Source organism: Schistocerca serialis, chromosome 2 (genome assembly GCF_023864345.2).
Source record: "Schistocerca serialis cubense isolate TAMUIC-IGC-003099 chromosome 2, iqSchSeri2.2, whole genome shotgun sequence".
NCBI classification, from domain to species: Eukaryota; Metazoa; Arthropoda; class Insecta; order Orthoptera; family Acrididae; genus Schistocerca; species Schistocerca serialis.
The window spans coordinates 378,675,709-378,694,540 of NC_064639.1; the positions used below are offsets into that span (position 1 = coordinate 378,675,709).

Sequence of the window (18,832 nt, forward strand, 5' to 3'; positions counted from 1 at the left end):
CTAGCATATAGCCACACAATAGATATTACTGTCTGTTCTTTCCAGTTTTCATGTTTGGTATTTATTCAGTTTCTATTAGTTTATGAAAGTGGAGCTATTAAAAGTAATATATTATACAACTTGCAGTGGAACCTCAAGAGGTATACCTGCTCCTGTACCTACACAGAAGCCTCCAGAGACAGCCATACCAGTGGAATCTCTGGCCCAAAAGATGGAGCAGGTGGAAATAGAGCGGAAACCCCCAGTAGTGTGTATGGGACAACAGGGAGAACGGTAAGAATTCATTACAAAGCCTTTTTCTTGACTGACTTACTTACTGTGCAGATTTTCTGTGTATTCATTATTCAATATATTTTGACTGCTTAAAGTTCTTCATATTTTCTGAAGCCTTCAGTTTAACATTAAGTTACTCATGAAAGATTTTTGATACTTGTGATGAATGCAATTAATGACTTTCTTCTGCTTGACTAATAATACCTTTGTTATGGTCACCTATTTCCTACAGTGTGATCTGCAAACATCCACCAGGGCTTAAATATTAATAACCTTGTCTCTTCACTTCTCATATCAGGAAATTTTAGGAATAACTGTGTTTGCTCATCAGCTTACTGAATATATTCGGGGAATGGATCTGTGCGAAACTTAGATTATTACTGCTATTACACAGGTCTGTTGCTTTTAGTGGTCAGGTAGCCACCCACTCCCATTCTATCAGCTTTTTTCTTCTCCTCCTTGTGATGAACACACCTGCTTTCTTTGTCAGTACTTAAAGTACCTGGCATGGAGTGCAGTAAATTCGGTCTAGTATCCAGTATCAAACACTGTTGCCTTACTTAATGCTAGTTGGTTACCAACAAACTTATTTCACTACCTAGATAAGGAAAGGTCATGTAATAAGTCGTGACTGGATTGTGTGTACAGATACTTGTAGTTTTTCAAGTTGGAGAATAAAACACATACAAACACATTTGAGGAAACTGTAACACATGGAATGAATGTTTCAGACCATTCTAGTCAGCAAGTTCATGTATTAAAATGTGCCAGCATTATTATTATTATTATTATTATTATTATCATCATCACATCACTGAAAGGTGAATGTTATGTTAAAAGGCAGACTGAGAAATCTGTTATCAACTGTGATTTGTTTCCAAATCACGTATTTTTTCAGGCACTTGCTGTACTGCTATACCACCAGGCCCAAGCCTTCAGATTTGCTGAGATAAGCATACATGCAGGTCCAGCAGTGCACCCTGTTGTGCGATCAGAAAGGCCAGTGTTATGACAATCTCGGTCTGTGAAGAGCTCCCAAAAGAAGTGGAAGCATTAAAGCAGGTGTTGCAATGCCTCATAAATATCAAAAGATTCAGTGTGACTTAAGGGGATAGCCCTCTTGGAATGCGTGAAAAATTGATGATATTCGTTTTTTTTTTTTTTTTTTTTTTTTCCTAAGGTAAAATAAAAAGTTACGCTAAATCTAATTATATAGTTTTATTCCTGATACTTTTGCCTTTAAGGAATCCTTTTGTATCTACATCAGACACTCCATATAACCACTGCACCATATTGAAGGACCCCTTGCAGCCAGAACACTGGCCATTGGTGACAATTCCCAAAGCCCTTCCACTGGACTTCTAACAAATTAATTTTGTACAAGTAATTTTCAATCTATTTTCTATCAACATGCGTAGGATAATTCAAAAACATGAAGTTCTAACCAAATGGTGGTATCTTCAGACAAATGTCATTTTGAAACTTCCTGGCAGATTAAAACTGTGTGCTGGAACAAGACTTGAACTCAGGACTTTTGCCTTTCACGGGCAAATGCTTTGCCAACTGACCTATCCAGGCACGACTCACGACCTGTCCTCACAGCTTTACATCTGCCAGTGTGGAAATGTCATTTTCTTTACCCACAAAACCAAGCAGTGAAAGATACCATAAAATGGGTATGTATGTTGATAGAGGACTCAGTTTAGAATGCCGGCATCAAACTGTGATCAAAATGGTATGTACAGTTTTCAAGGTAAGTTACCAACCAATTGGAAAAATAAGGTTATGAAGGAAAAGTGTTTAAAGTTATGGATTAAATTTTTTGTTGTTAAGCAGCGAAACTGAGAACTAACACCTGTGACTTCATAATTTGTATAAAGGCTTTTCTTTTTGACTTTCTGATAACGGGCAGTGCCTGAAATGTGTCAGTGTAATAAATAAATCTTGAACAACAAGTCACCAGTTCATTCTAGTAACCTATTGACCATTGGCATAAGTATCCTCAAGTTTGTCAAGGTCGTAGGCCTCCTACATGACTTTGTCTCCTCTTAAAGGGGATATTAGACAATAATCTGCCACAAATGGTAAAAGTCCAGCACAGCAGCCAGCTGGCAGTAGAGTTGATGTAGCTAAGAGAATTAGCTTTCACATTATCCATGCTCGAAAATAGAAAGCAATTCTAAACTCCCGTCAATTTGCTCAAGTACAGAAGGGTTTATTCAGAGTATGTTTTGTGCTTTTTGTTGTTTATGTTTTACTATTATTGTTGATATTGGTGATAAGCAGATAGCTCAATGTTTTCATATTGGAGATCTGTTGCACATTTTTTAGTGATTAAATTTTTATAAAAGGCAGTAACTAAAGAGGAACAATACTTTCTGCCAACAAACTTACTATACAAGCTGTTTGTGAAAAGCATTTGTTGTACTGGTAGCTTCATGTTCTAGAAATGGATTGGACCAAACAAGTGTTAATTCACGTGTATAGCAAGGAATGGCGTTACTTCCAACTGGGTGAAAATGTCTCATTCATTACTTTGTCACCTAAATAAAATACTTCCTCTATCACTGACAGTAGGTTGTTGAAATGTCATGTCTGTTCTTATGAAGTTCCAGAATTCCTGTGGATCTTGAGGGCCTCAATTCCTTCATTAATAAGAAATATATGCCACTGTCTTTGTCCCTTCTTCCCAGCCAGGGTTGAACCCAACATCAGATTTTTCATCGTCATTATCGTGCCCTAATGCTAAGGGTTACAAACACTGTTAGAGTAGTAGCTTCAAAGTAACAGTATCCTTCATGTGCAGAATGCTGTATAAACATAAATTTATAGAAAGATATAACAATAATTACTTCATCATCACCATCTTGGACAGTTTCCATCATTTGGCCTGGTCTGTATAGAACATCGGCCTTTCAGCCATCTGTCTCTCAGTCTTCCTCTTGGTCTCTTTCCTTCCAGTTTCATCTTGTGTATCCTCCTGGGTATCCTCTTCTCCTCCATTCTCTTAACGTTTCCATACCATCCCAGTCTTGATTTCTCTATTTCCTCCTGTAATGGATCCACCTCTCTGATCCTCTCATTTCTTAACCTGTCTATCTTTGTCACTCTAATACTGTTTCTCAAATATTTCATCTCACTAGTTTGTACTTTGCTTTTCTCTCTTTCTTTCATAACCTAGGTTTCTGATGCATATGTCAGGATCTGGACGTAGTATGACCGGTATATAACCTTTTTACTAATTTGGGGTACATCCTTGCTCCTATCAGGCTTCCAACACTCCTCCGAAATGCATCTGCTTTTCTCCCCCACTCGTTTATGTCTCTGTAATTTTTTCCATCTTCCTGTATCAGGCTTCCTAGTTAGTTGAAACTCTCCACTCTCCACTCTCCTCAACCATTCTCCACCAGTTATTGTTATTTAAGTTGTTCCTTTCTCCATTGTTCTTGTTGTGATAATCATCTCACTCTTACTTATACTAAATTTCATCCCATATTCTTGTACTGTTCATTCCCATATGTCCAACTGCTCTTGTACTTCCTTCTCCTTATTCCCCCAAATCATCAGATCATCTGCAAACACCATAGCTCTCATCTTCCTTTCACCAATTACTTGTGCTACTGTACTCATTATATCAACCATCAGTACAGTGAAGAGTAATGGTGAAAGTGCACTTCCCTGCCTCAAGCCATTCTTCTGTTCAATCCAAGCTGATCTCTCTCCTCCCACTTTCACACAGCTCACACTTCCATGGTACATTTCCTTTATCCTCCAAATAATCTGTTTTGCTACTCCTCTGTTCCCCAAGGCTTTCCACACTTTACTTCTACGTGCACTATCATAATGCTTTTTGAATGTCCATGAAGGCCATTAGTAGATCTATTCCATATTCATAGTGCTGTTCCTGCAGTTGTCTTACAGCAAAACTCTGTGGACCTTCCTGTTCTGAATCCATTTTGCACAATGACTCATCAGTGTTATTCCCTGATAGTTCTTGCAATCTTTTCTATTTCCCTTCCTAAAGATTGGGACAAATATTCCCTTCTTCCAGTCTTCTGGGATCATTTTCTGTCTCCAACCAGTTTTCATTGCACGATATCCCCATTGTATCCACACCTCTCCTGCTGCTCTCACCATCTCTACACTTAGCTCATCCTTATCTGTTGACTTCCGTCCCTTCAGTTTCCCCAATGCCTCTTCCACTTCTCCCCATGTAAGGTCTTTTTCTATTTGCGATCCTCCTCTTTTTCTCCTCGGCTCGTTTCTCCTTATCAAGGTCTCCATTCGGGTTCAGGAGTTCTTCAAAATACTCCTTCCACATATTCTTGAGTTCCTCCTTGTTGTCTACATCTTATCCACTTTTGTTCACCATTTGAGCATAAGCTGTCATACCATTCTTCCTCTTACTTTTACTCATCCCATATAACATTTTTTTTGAGCCTTCACTATCCTCCTCCATGATTCTGGTCCACTGTTTCATCCGCTTTCTCTTTCCTTCACCACCACCGCTCTTTATGCTTCTTTCTTTCTTACCTGATACTCTTCTTTTGTCTCTACTGTTCTCTTCTGGAACCATACCCTAAAGGCTCTATTCTTCTTCTGTACTATATCCTTTGATTTCTCATTCCCCCAGGGTGTTTCTTTCCATCTCTTTTTGTTGCTTGTCCTCCCACATATTGCTTCCACCGCACTTATAATGTCCCCTTGAATCTACCCCATTCCTCCTCTACCATTTTTGGTTCATCATTTGGGGTGCTTTCCTTTACTACTTGTAGGTACTGTAGCCTGCTTTCTTCCTCCTTCAACTTCCATACCATTATACGTCTTTCCTGGTCATAAAAATTGCTTAATAAATAATAACAACAAACATTTCCTTAATAAATAGGAACCTTGAGCCCTCAGAAATTCGTAATTTAAATGAACAGTCAGCCCCCTTAAGAGATTTGTGCAGTATTTCCATCCAGTGTGCATGTGTGGATTCGCACAAGAAATATGCAGTGTATGTCATGTAATAGAGTGATGTGAACCAGCCTGAGGTGTCAAGCATGTTAGCTTTGGGTGCTGCTGCTTAGGTGCCTATCTTGAGTGCATCGGGTTTGATTACATGTGGTAACAGATGTGCCCTGTGACTGTATTTATTTAAAGTAGTAGAGGGTACAGCAATCAGTCGCAAATAATGTTTATTGCAAATCCAATTTCCGGTCACTGTTTGACCATCTCCTGTGCAGTAATGTTTTAACTTAAATTTACTACAATGAAGGTGGCCACACTGTGACCAAAATCTGGATTTGCGATAAACATTATTTGCAATTGATTGCTGTACCATTTACTATTAGGAAAAATCTTAGCTTCCATTGTTAAATGGAATCAGGCAAACACCAAACATAATAAGCAGACTTCACTAGTTCCCCGGTTCCGCTTGAGATGACACTTGATGACACTTGCGACATAAGAAAGCACGTGGTACAAAGCCAATTGCAACACAACTCATTCATATATGGCCATAAACTTACATAATGGACAAAAGTGTAGGTTATCTTAACGTACCTTAGTGAAAATATAACCTACTCCAGATTCTCTCTGGGCAGACCTGGACATTTTTGAGGATTTCAGCACCTTTCAGATTTGTTTTCTTTGAAAAACTGACATTTGATGTACCAGTAATGAAAAATCAATAGAGGTGACGTCAATCACATTATCTTTGTGACACCTTACATTGGAAATTGTTCAGATTTTCGTAAGCTGTTAGTAGTAGTTTTACCGTGATGTCATTTTCCATCTGCATAAGAAGATAAAAGACCTCTTTCACAGACACATGTTCATTTCTTCTTCTTCTTCTTCTTCTTCTCCTCCTCCTCCTCCTGGACATAGAGGTTAGGCACTTATGCCTATTCTGTCTTTATGCAGTATATTTTGAAGAGAGCCAGTTTGTATGAAATCCACTGGCCCATTTATTTGTTTCTTTGCTGCCCATACAACAATCAGTTTTCAGACATTACCATATTTTTAGTTCACATATACAAAGGCTTAGTTAACATAATAGCTGAACACATTGATATAAATAGTGGAGGTTGGAAATTATCACCACCTTCTTCTTCTTCTTCTTCTTCTTCTCCCCCCCCCCCCCCCCCCTTTTATGCTATATATATAGTTATACGTAAAAGCTTTACAACTTGAAATGTAAATGCAAACATTGGTATAGTGTGTGAAGATCACGAATTACCAATTTTGTGTTGCAAAAACAAATTTACGCTATATACAGTGTTTTACAAAAGGATGTTGTTGTTGTTGTTGTTGTTGTTGTTGTTGTGGTCTTCAGTCCTGAGACTGGTTTGATGCAGCTCTCCATGCTAATCTATCCTGTGCAAGCTCCTTCATCTCCCAGTACCTACTGCAACCTACATCCTTCTGAATCTGCTTAGTGTATTCATCTCTTGGTCTCCCTCTACGATTTTTACCCTCCATGCTGCCCTCCAATGCTAAATTTGTGATCCCTTGATGCCTCAGAACATGTCCTACCAACCGATCCCTTCTTCTAGTCAAGTTGTGCCACAAGCTCCTCTTCTCCCCAATTCTATTCAATACCTCCTCATTAGTTATGTGATCTACCCATCTAATCTTCAACATTCTTCTGTAGCACCACATTTTGAAAGCTTCTATTCTTTTCTTCTCCAAACTATTTATTGTCCATGTTTCACTTCCATACATGGCTACACTCCATACAAATACTTTCAGAAATGACTTCCTGACACTTAAATCTTTACTCGATGTTAACAAATTTCTCTTCTTCAGAAACGCTTTCCTTGCCATTGTCAGTCTACATTTTATATCCTCTCTACTTCGACCATTGTCAGTTATTTTGCTCCCCAAATAGCAAAACTCCTTTACTACTTTAAGTGTCTCATTTCCTAATCTAATTCCCTCAGCATCACCCGACTTAATTCGACTACATTCCATTATCCTTGTTTTGCTTTTGTTGTTGTTCATCTTATACCCTCCTTTCAAGACACTGTCCATTCCGTTCAGCTGCTCTTCCAAGTCCTTTGCTGTCTCTGACAGAATTACAATGTCATCGGCGAACCTCAAAGTTTTTATTTCTTCTCCATGGGTTTTAATACCTACTCAAATTTTTCTTTTTATTCCTTTACTGCTTGCTCAATATACAGATTTAATAACATCGGGGAGAGGCTACAACCCTGTCTCACTCCCTTCCCAACCACTGTTTACCTTTCATACCCCTCGACTCAAACTGCCCTCTGGTTTCTGTACCAATTGTAAATAGCCTTTCGCTCCCTGTATTTCACCCCTGCCACTTTCAGCATTTGAAAGAGAGTATTCCAGTCAACATTGCCAAAAGCTTTCTCCAAGTCTACAAATGCTAAAAACGTAGGTTTGCCATTCCTTAATCTAGCTTCTAAGATAAGTGGTAAGGTCAGTATTGCCTCACGTGTTCCAATATTTCTACGGAATCCAAACTGATCTTCCTCGAGGTCAGCTTCTACCAGTTTTTCCAATCGTCTGTAAAGAATTTGCGTTAGTATTTTGCAGCTGTGACTTATTAAACTGACAGTTCGGTAATTTTCACATCTGTCAACACCAGCTTTTTTTTGGGATTGGAATTATTATATTCTTCTTGAAGTCTGAGGTTATTTCGCTTGTCTCATACATCTTGCTCACCAGGTGGTAGAGTTTTGTCAGGACAGGCTCTCACAAGGCCGTCAGTAGTTCTAATGGAATGTTGTCTACTCCGGGGGCCTTGTTTCGACTCAGGTCTTTCAGTGCTCTGTCTTCATCTACATCCTCTTCCATTTCTATAATATTGTCCTCAAGTACATCGCCCTTGTGTAGACACTCTATATACTCCTTCCACCTTTCTGCTTTCTCTTCTTTGCTTAGAACTGGGTTTCCATCTGAGCTCTTGATATTCATACAAGTGGCTCTCTTTTCTCTAAAAGTCTCTCTAATATTCCTGTAGGCACTATCTATCTTGCCTGTAGTGAGTAAGCCTCTACATCCTTACATTTGTCCTCTAGCCATCCCTGCTTAGCCATTTTGCGCTTCCTGTCGATCTCATTTTTGAGACGTTTGTATTCCTTTTTGCCTGCTTCATTTACTGCATTTTTATATTTTCTCCTTTCATCAATTAAATTCAATATTTCTTCTGTTACCCAAGGGTTTCTACCAACCCTCGTCTTTTTACCTATTTGATCCTCCGCTGCCTTCACTATTTCATCCCTCAAAGCTACCCATTCCTCTTCTACTGTATTTCTTTCCCCCATTCCTGTCAATTGTTCCTTTATGCGCTCCCTGAAACTCTGTACAACCTCTGGTTCTTTCAGTTTATGCAGGTCCCATCTCCTTAAATTCCCACCTTTTTGCAGTTTCTTCAGTTTTAATCTACAGTTCATAACCAATAGATTGTGGTCAGAGTCCACATCTGCCCCTGGAAATGTCTTACAATTTAAAACCTGGTTCCTAAATCTCTGTCTTACCATTATATGATCTATCTGATACCTTTTAGTATCTCCAGGATTATTCCATGTATACAACCTTCTTTCATGATTCTTGATCCAAGTGTTAGCTATGATTAAGTTATGCTCTGTGCAAAATTCTACCAGGCGGCTTCCTCTTTCATTTCTGAACCCCAATCCATATTCACCTACTATGTCTCCTTCTCTCCCTTTTCCTACTCTCGAATTCCAGTCACCCATGACTATTAAATTTTTGTCTCCCTTCACTACCTGAATAATTTCATTTATCTCATCATACATTTCATCAATTTCGTCATCCTCTGCAGGGCTAGTTGGCATATAAACTTGTAATACTGTAGTAGGCATGGGCTTCGTGTCTATCTTAGCCACAATAATGCGTTCACTATGCTGTTTGTGGTAGCTTACCCGCACTCCTATTTTTTTTATTATTCATTATTAAACCTACTCCTGCATTACCCCTATTTGATTTTTTATTTATAACCCTGTATTCACCTGACCAAAAGTCTTGTTCCTCCTGCCACCGAACTTCACTAATTCCCACTATATCTAACTTTAACCTATCCATTTCCCTTTTTAAACTTTCTAATCTACCTGCCTGATTAAGGGATCTGACATTCCACGCTCTGATCCGTAGAACACCAGTTTTCTTTCTCGTGATAACGATGTCCTCCTGAGTAGTCCCCGACCGGATATCCGAATCAGGGACTATTTTACCTCCGGAATATTTTACCCAAGAGGACACCATCATCATTTAACCATACAGAAAAGCTGCATGCCCTCGGGAAAAATTATGGCTGTAGTTTACCCTTGCTTTCAGCCGTTCACAGTACCAACACAGCAAGGCCGTTTTGGTTAGTGTTGCAAGGCCAGATCAGCCAATCATCCAGACTGTTGCCCCTGCAACTACTGAAAAGGCTGCTGCCCCTCTTCAGGAACCACACGTTTGTCTGGCCTCTCAACAGATACCCCTCCGTTGCACCTACGGTATGGCTATCTGTATTGCTGAGGCACGCAAGCCTCCCCACCAACGGCAAGGTCCATGGTTCATCCTATTGCATATGGACTACAATCTGCAGCTTCCCCCATCCCCCCTCCCCCAATCCCCACCCCCCCGCCATGTATTGTACCTACGTACATTACTGTTTGTTACATTATATTTTGAATTTTGTTTCACAAACATTATCACCTATAGGATTTTCATAGAATAGATGGTTAGTATTTTATATTGTCTAAAGACTTCTCCTCAGGGTTCTCTCTAGTTTACCTTAGTTACTACTCTTACTGCCTTTTTTTTGTGATCTGAAGAGCCTTTCCATACAGACAGCTGGTGCCCCACCCCATATCTCCCACTGAAGAAGTGAATGTCTCACTCCAGAGTATATTTATCGGAAGCTATCATGGTCCATGAAGGCTGAAACCTTTTTCAGCAGACACACATTTGTACTGATTTTCATACAAATATGGTCTACGTGTTCTTTCCATGACGTACATTCATTAACAATTATACCCATAAAGTGGTGTTTGTGTAGCTAAGGGCCAATGGAGGTGTAAATAGCATTCTGTTTATGTTCTGACTGTAGCTAAGCATGAATTGCATTGTCTCTGACTTCTTGTTATTTATGAGTAGCTTACTTGCAGTAAGATAACTTGACCGAAAATTATAATTGATTTCACTACTGTTTGCATATCATGGCCCAACCCAACAAAAGTTGTTTCATCAGCATTCCTTAAAACCCTGCAGTCTTGGGCTTCAATTAAATTGTTAATGTACACAAGAAATAGAAAAGGCCCTAATATACTTCCGTGGGGCACACCACATTGAAGTATCTTGTGTGATTTGGTTGTTACCAACTGAGCCATTTCTTTTATATGTTAACTTGACACACTGTATCCTGTCTTTCATTTAGGAAGTAATTAGTTGTAAGACTACCCTTCTCATCCTATATGCTTCTAATTTATGCAATAGAATTGTATGATGCACAGTATCAAAAGTTTTACTCATATCCAAGAAGGTGCCAGTCTCCTTCGTTTAGCTTCATTAATGTTTTATGTATAAAAATTACTACTGCTGTTACAGTAGCTCTTCCTTTTCTAAAACCATGTTCTAGATTTTTAAATAGATTATGTTTGATGAAAATGCCTTAAATTGATTTAATATTACCTTCTCTAATAATATCCCAAGCTGTGAAGTTAATGATATTGGCCTATAGTTTTTCATGTCAGATTTTATTTCCTTCATGTACACCAGTAGGATTTCAGTGATTTTCAAAAGATCAGGCAATTCTCTGTGGCAGTAAGAGAGATTTATTAGATGTGTGAGAGGCTTCACTAACCCTCCTTTGTAGTCTTTTAACAGCTTAGGTGAAATGTGATCCCAGCCACGAGACATTTTAGCTTGAAGTAAATATGTATGTTAATTTCCCACACACTTCTTTTGGGTCATTTGTTAATTTCCCACACACTTCTTTTGGGTCATTTGTTGTATTATCATTTTCTTTTGATGTTATGCTGGTGTGTTCATGAGACTGCTGTTTTCCACATTCTCTACACATTATTTTCCAGGCTATTTTGGTAATACAGGTTGAGTTGCTCATTTGATAGGCATATTTCTGAACTTTAAGGTTAGTCAAGCAATCTCTGTATTTTTTTCTGAGCAGTTAGTATTTTGTTAAATAATAATGTAATTTAGTATCTCTAAAGAGTATGTAATGGTCTTCCACATTCTTTCTCTGTTTATTATAATAAAAATTTCTTTTATGCATAAACATATTGCTTTTATTCTAACTGCATTCCCTACATAAATTTCCATAGTCAGGACTGTGTGGTCAGATATGTAGTTTTCTACTGTGGTTAAGTTTATGTTCTCCTTTACGTTTGTGAGAATGTGGTCAATGCATGTCTGTGTCTCTACAGTAATTCTTGTAGTTTCTTAGTTTATGTGATAATAGCTATAACACTGCGGTAAGTCAATGCAAATAATTATTGCTGTTATTTAGTGTGTCTATGTTGTGGTCTCCAACAAACAGTACATGTTTTTTATACGGTGATGTCTTCTCCAAAAGGTCCTCCAGACAGTTGAAAAATTCTTCATTACTGCTTTCAGGTGACCTATACAGAGCTGGTGCAATCAGGCTATTGTTCCCTAATTTAAAATTTTTGCTGCAACCTCAAGTACCATTTCTGTACTCACATCATCAACCCATTTGACTTTTTCACATGCTACTTCATTTCTGCTATAAATGCGTACCCCTCCATCTTTACATGTTGTTCTACAGAACAAGTTTATGAGTTTGTAATTTGTTCGCCTGTATCTATATGCTTCGTCTTCCTGGCAAACTAATTCCCGAGGGCATGCAGCTTTACTGTATGGTTAAATGATGATGGCGTTCTCTTGGGTAAAATACTCCGGAGGTAAAATAGTCCCCCATTCGGATCTCCAGGTGGGGACTACTCAAGAGGATGTCGTTATCAGGAGAGAAAAAACTGGCGTTCTACGGATCGGAGCGTGAGAGTTTGACAGAGCACTGAAAGACCTGAGTCGAAACAAGGCCCCCGGAGTAGAAAACATTCCATTGGAACTACTGACAGCCTTGGGAGAGCCAGTCCTGACAAAACTCTACCATCTGGTGAGCAAGATGTATGAAACAGGTGAAATACCCTCAGACTTCAAGAAGAATATAATAATTCCAATCCCAAAGAAAGCAGGTGTTGACAGACGTGAAAATTACTGAACTATCAGTTTAATAAGTCACAGCTGCAAAATACTAACGCGAATTCTTTACAGACGAATGGAAAAACTAGTAAAAGCCGACCTCGGGAAAGATCAGTTTGGATTCCGTAGAAATGTTGTAACACGTGAGGCAATACTGACCTTACGACTTATCTTAGAAGCTAGATTAAGGAAGGGCAAACCTACGTTTCTAGCATTTGTAGACTTACAGAAAGCTTTGGACAATGTTGACTATGGACGATAAATAGTTTGGACAAGAAGAGAATAGAAGCTTTCGAAATGTGGTGCTACAGAAGAATGCTGAAGATTAGATGGGTAGATCACATAACTAATGAGGAGGTATTGAATGGAATTGGGGAGAAGAGGAGTTTGTGGCACAACTTGACAAGAAGAAGGGATCGGTTGGGAGGACATATTCTGAGGCATCAAGGGATCACCAATTTAGTATTGGAGGGCAGTGTGGAGGATAAAAATCATAGAGGAAGACCAAGAGATGAATACACTAAGCAGATTCAGAAGGATGTAGGTTGCAGTAGGTACTGGGAGATGAAGAAGCTTGCACAGGATAGAGTAGCATGGAGAGCTGCATCAAACCAGTCTCAGGACTGAAGACAACAACAACAACAACAACAACAAAGAAATGTGGTTTTGATTCATTTAGGTATATTCAAAATGCTCTGTTTTATTTGTTTTATACTGAAAACTGTGGTATGTAAGAGTGGTGCACAGATTAAGCTTGGTGGACTGTCATCTGAAAAGTGTGCATGCGTGCAGTTAAAAAAATCACTGTCCTATGCTACTTGTAATGTGTAGCATGTCAACACACTTTCTCTCTTCTGCTTGGTATTAATCAAGAATGATGGCTTGAGGCTCCATTGAACACAATGTTCAATATTAACTCTTAAAATACTGCAGATGATTTGAACGCCAATTGCTGTTTTTAAAGGATTTGGAGCTATGTGTGTACGTCCATCAGCAAACTTTACATCCATATTTCAATAGGATAATGCCTTGAACCATGGGATTGACTTCTTTGATGAATCAAATTCCACTACGCAGAGTGGCTGCGTAGTTAGAGGTGCCATGTCACGGATTGCATGGCCCCTCCCGCCGGAGGTTTTGAGTCCTCCCTCGGGCTTGGGTGTACGTTTTGTTCGTAGTATAAATAAGTTTAAGTAGTGTGTAAGTGTAGGGACTGATGACCTAAGCAGTTGGGTCCCTTAGGAAACCTTATTGCTCACCATGTCCCACAAATTTAAATTGCAAGAGAAGTTTATAAAATATGATATTCATCCTAAATGTTTCACTTTTAGTTGAGGAAGACAGTATATTAGATTGCAACAATTTATATTTTACAGTATACCAGCAACAGCGAATTACATAAGGTTAGCAGTGCAACCAGACAAAGGAGTATTTGAATATGAAGTACGTTTCTCTCCTACTGTTGATTCCAAAAGTATAAGAAGCAAGATACTGAACAGTCTTGCAGATAGCATTGGGCGCTGCAAGACCTTCGATGGTGTAACACTTTATTTACCCATAAAATTGACAGAAGAGGTAAGTGAAATGTCAGCTGATGTTTCAGCTATACTTAAGATACAAATCTGATAAGTCTGTTTTAAGAGATTCAGGAAAAAATAGGTACATGTTCACGTAACATTTTCTGCCATATATGTGGGATTTATGTGTGTGGGGGGCATGGGGGGGGGGGGGGTAGGCTGGCAGTGCACCAATGATGCTTGAATATGGGAAACAAATAAATAACATCTCCTCCCCCCCCCCCCCCCCCCCCCACACACACACACACACACACACACACACGCAAACTATCTCCATATTTGAAGAGTTGAAAAAAAATCACTTTCATGTCTGTACTCCTGTTCTTGCCATGCTGCAGTATAGATTGTGTTAAGCTATCCATATAATCTAGCTTTGATTAAAACCAGCACTTACTGAATGTTGACACTCATAGTCCGCCTGCATTAAAAAGGGAGCAAGTTTATGCATCATCATTTACAGGGGCCTGCACACCATCAGTTAAACTAAGCTGGTAACTATCAAAGTCAAAATCCTTACGGTATCTGAATTTAAAGGTGTGTGCCCTATGTTCAGTTTTCCCTTCAGTTCCATTCCTAGTTCTCTCAATTCTTGCATTCCATGCAGTGTTTGTGACAACAGAAAAATGAGATCTTTGGATTGCTGTGATGTTGCGCAGCTGTGTTGCTTCTTTCTTCCTGAAAAATGGATTGAATGTTATTTTATTCACTACACTGTCACAAGTTGTGTAAGGCCCCAGAAAGTTGTGGCTTGCAGATTAAAACATAGTACATGGCCATTTTTTAAATACACAATCAAAATAGGAAACACATTTTGTATCCGAAGGTTACAGAAGCCTACAACAAAATTAAAAAGCACATATTTTTTTTGTGACAACTTGTTGAGATTCAGGTAACTGGTGATGACAAATCAATGAAAAAGTGTACAATTATTGGACAAAACTTCACAGTATATCATTATTAAAGACTAGTAAATCATGCACATGAACAACCTGCCGGAACTGTACAGTTACATCTAATGATTATACAGTTTCCCTCAAACATGACATCATGTGATAAAACTGTGCAGTTAAACTAAAGGTACGTATTTCCTTTGAGGGGGAATGTGCGAAAAATTTGTCAAATTTTGAAATTATTTTTACTACCACATAGTTCTGTAGCATGTTAGAAAATTGCTTCCAATCTTCGGAGAGTAATTCATGCTACAAATGATGTAAAAGCCATCTTGCTTCAAACAAGATAGTGGCACATCCTCTTTACTATGTGACTCCATCCTTGTTTATGACGCTTTTAATATTTCCTGCTGTCAGAGAAGCATCTGGAGAGTATAGAAGGCTGTGAGCCTGGGTACGATATGATCAATGATGCTGTATTAAAGAAACTCACACATGGCGGAACACAAACCTGAAAAAAAGCTTTGATAACCTCTTTTGGAAGAGACGCCCAAAGACAACATACTATTGTTAAAATTGCATTATACAATGCTTGTCTGGTGTTCAGTGATGGTAACATTGGAAGTATGAGGCCCTTAAGAGACAAAGATGTGATGCAGTTTGCTTCCCTGCAAATGCATTGAAGAAGATTGATAATGTGCTTATTGCTAATTATGAAATGCCGGTGATGGATGTGTCGAAAGAGCATGCCAGCAGGATCGTGCTAGAAGAACAGAGCTGCAGAAAGTCAGTTCAACCACATCTAGGGCTGTGATTATCATTAAATATTGGTTTATGGTATAAATGGTGATAAAATCTTATTTTGCAATTCCCACAACTTTCATTAATCAGTGTGTAAGGAACATTTTCTGTTGAATCATTGCAGTACATTAACATGGGTTCCTGTGATATGAAATATTTCAAAGTACATTACTGCTAAGTTTATTTAAATTTTTGTGAAACAAAAATTGCTCTGTATCATGCACGCCAATCTAAAAAATTATGTTGTGAGAGTTCTAAGGCTGATACTAAAAAACCGTTACATAGATCTGTTTATCTGATTACTAAGAATAACGTACCTCATTATGTAAGTGATAAGTATTATTATACTTTTCGAGGAAGTGTTCCTCAGATGATAGTGCATTTTAAAAATATCCAGCAACATCCAGATCAAATTATTTGACATAAAAATGGAAAAAATCGAGATTGTAACCAGTAGCATGAGGATGACAAGTGCAAAATTTGGTTCAATTCTGTCTGAAAAGTTAGATTAGCTTATGCATACCTGTGTATTGTCTAATATTTCCCTCTTTAAGGACATTGAAACTATGCACCTTCATGAAATGAAATGAAACATTTCTGTAGGTGGAAACTGATCATGAGAGAATCCCAAAGCAATCACCCTGAAGCTGAGATTGAAAGATTCACAGTCTTGAAGGGCTGGATAGATTGAAATATGATGGAGAGACGAAATCTGTAATGTCTTGCCAAACTTTGGAGAAAGTGTGACAGTGGAAGTGGAAAGTACTGAACACTGTAAGAATGTTTTCTAACCGTTGGTAATGGATACAAGCTGAGAGTTATTTTCATTGCTGATGAATCTGGGTTCTTAATCTACTTCCCTGATATACATATTGTGTTTGGGAGGAAATGCCAGGAGAAAAAAGTGAAACAAAATAGTGTTCAGGTCCTGGAAGTGGAAAGTACTGAACACTGTAAGAATGTTTTCTAACCGTTGGTAATGGATACAAGCTGAGAGTTATTTTCATTGCTGATGAATCTGGGTTCTTAATCTACTTCCCTGATATACATATTGTGTTTGGGAGGAAATGCCAGGAGAAAAAAGTGAAACAAAATAGTGTTCAGGTCCTGCTGTGTTTTAAAGTGACAACGTGATACGGTGCCACAATGAATACTGGTAAAATTTTAAACTCGTAATGTTTTAAAGAAACAAAACACCGCTGCAAGTTTCAGATTTTTGTGGCAGTGACTGCTGAAACTCTGTACAAAGTTTAGCTGCCGTGATGTAGGTATCATTTGTTTCTTCCTGCCAACTGTCCAAGCCACCTGCAGCCTGTAGACATGAGCATAATTCATCCCATGAAAGCCAAATATAGAATGACTGTTGTGCGGAGGTCAATTTCATTCCTTGAAAGGACATATTGAGAATGAACGTTATTACAATCTATGCCCATGTTCGTTGTTGCCTAGCATGTTGTAACCCAATAAATTGTGTTGAACTGTTTTATAAGTGATAGCACGTTTAGTATCAGTTGCCGTATAAAAAAAATAATGATTAAACTGAATATTGGCTGAGATATTCCACAACTGAGTTATTTCAGACTTTACATGTTCATGTTTTAGTGGCAACTTCTGACACCAAATGTAACAGCAACACCAAATGTAGTGGGAAGAGGTAGAAGGCACTGTGTTAAAACTCGTCTGAGCTTTCCAAGCGATTTATTGTTTCCAACTACAGTGCTGGGTTCCCCTCTGTCTGCATCACTGGGCCCCGCAATGCTGAGGACACGACTTTGCTGACTGTGAAATGTCTTGGCGTGGAATGGCTGCCTCAGCGACCTGTGCACACACTGCTGTATGTCAGCCTTGTATGGCCGTGACGTCAGGATGTGCCGACAGTCGACTCGGCGATCTTCACCCCTGCCGCCTCAGTGCCACTTGCCAGGCCGTCGTGGTTCAGATTGCGGATGACAACAAGCGCCTGCAATGCGACATCCGAATCTGCAGCCCTCGCCTCGGGATGCCTCTGGCGTTTTTTGGGATCCAACAAGTCTGCCCGCAGTAGCGAGCCGTGGTGTGGCCCGCGTTGGCCTCAGAGGTTCGAACCAGCAACCTGCCGTGGACTGAAACGCTGGCGCCCCATCTGCTGCTGTGTGTAGCCAGTTGTGTTACATGCCCCGCCATCCAGGAGAGCCCCCACACTTGAATTATTTGTTAGTGAACCGGCACCTATTTATATGCGGCTGTGTGCTTCTGTTTTGCTAAACGCACTGCTCTGTGTCACGTACTCGTATCACTTAGGTTGGCCACTGGGCCCCTTCTGCCTGTGACATGGCACAATGCAAACCACTGCGTGTACTTTTCCTGGCGGTTCTATGCCCCTGTGGCCTCTAATTTACTTCGCAACTGCTGGTGAGTCAACTCACTGTAAAGAGGCTCGCGCCTGGCTGTAAATATTGCACCGAAGCTAACCTTTTCCCATCTTAAACGGTGGTGCCTCTACATTATTCCCCCCTTCGGAAAGACCCGGTCCCCGGGGTGACCTTTAACTAATGCTTAACTTGTTTGGGTTGGCACCTAGGACATACTCCTTTACTTTTAGAAAACCTAGATGTGGTCTAGTGCCCCTTAAAACAGGACATGAAACAAAACATAAAAATTCCCTACTGGATGACCACTGCTCGGTCAACCACTTACCTACTTGTCTCACGCCCTCCGTATCTAATCCACTGGGACTTGGACTACCCTTGGTTCCTTCTTGGAATTGGCTCTCTGCCTGATCAGAATGAAAAAAACACATAACAAAGTTGAGACTGCGGAGACACTTGGCACAGAAGTGCTCAAAATGAATGTTATTTGCCGTTGCTTTTCCCTATACTCAGCGACATGTTGCACAAGCTGTTCAGCTGATATGCACCCCTATTGCTCTAAAAAGAACAGGTTTACAGGTTTCAACAGACCTGGCTCCAGAGTTTGATTTAATAAGGTCACATTCTGCCTTGACAAAAACTCTGAAGTGGCTTTTGGCCATTACAGCTGTGGCTGCGTAGCATTCAATTGCGAAGCTCCTGAAATTGACGGTGGCAGATGGAAGATTGGTCCTATTAT

General features: G+C 39.4%; 1 protein-coding gene across 1 annotated transcript in view; it reads left to right on the top strand.

Moving 5' to 3' along the window:
- LOC126457198 (piwi-like protein Ago3) overlaps positions 1 to 18,832 on the top strand; it is a 195,987-nt gene that overhangs the window by 30,786 nt on the left and 146,369 nt on the right. The window contains exons 4-5 of the mRNA XM_050093297.1: positions 127 to 273; positions 13,854 to 14,052. Coding sequence (XP_049949254.1) covers positions 127 to 273; positions 13,854 to 14,052 — 346 coding nt within the window. The remainder of the gene's footprint in view (positions 1 to 126; positions 274 to 13,853; positions 14,053 to 18,832) is intronic.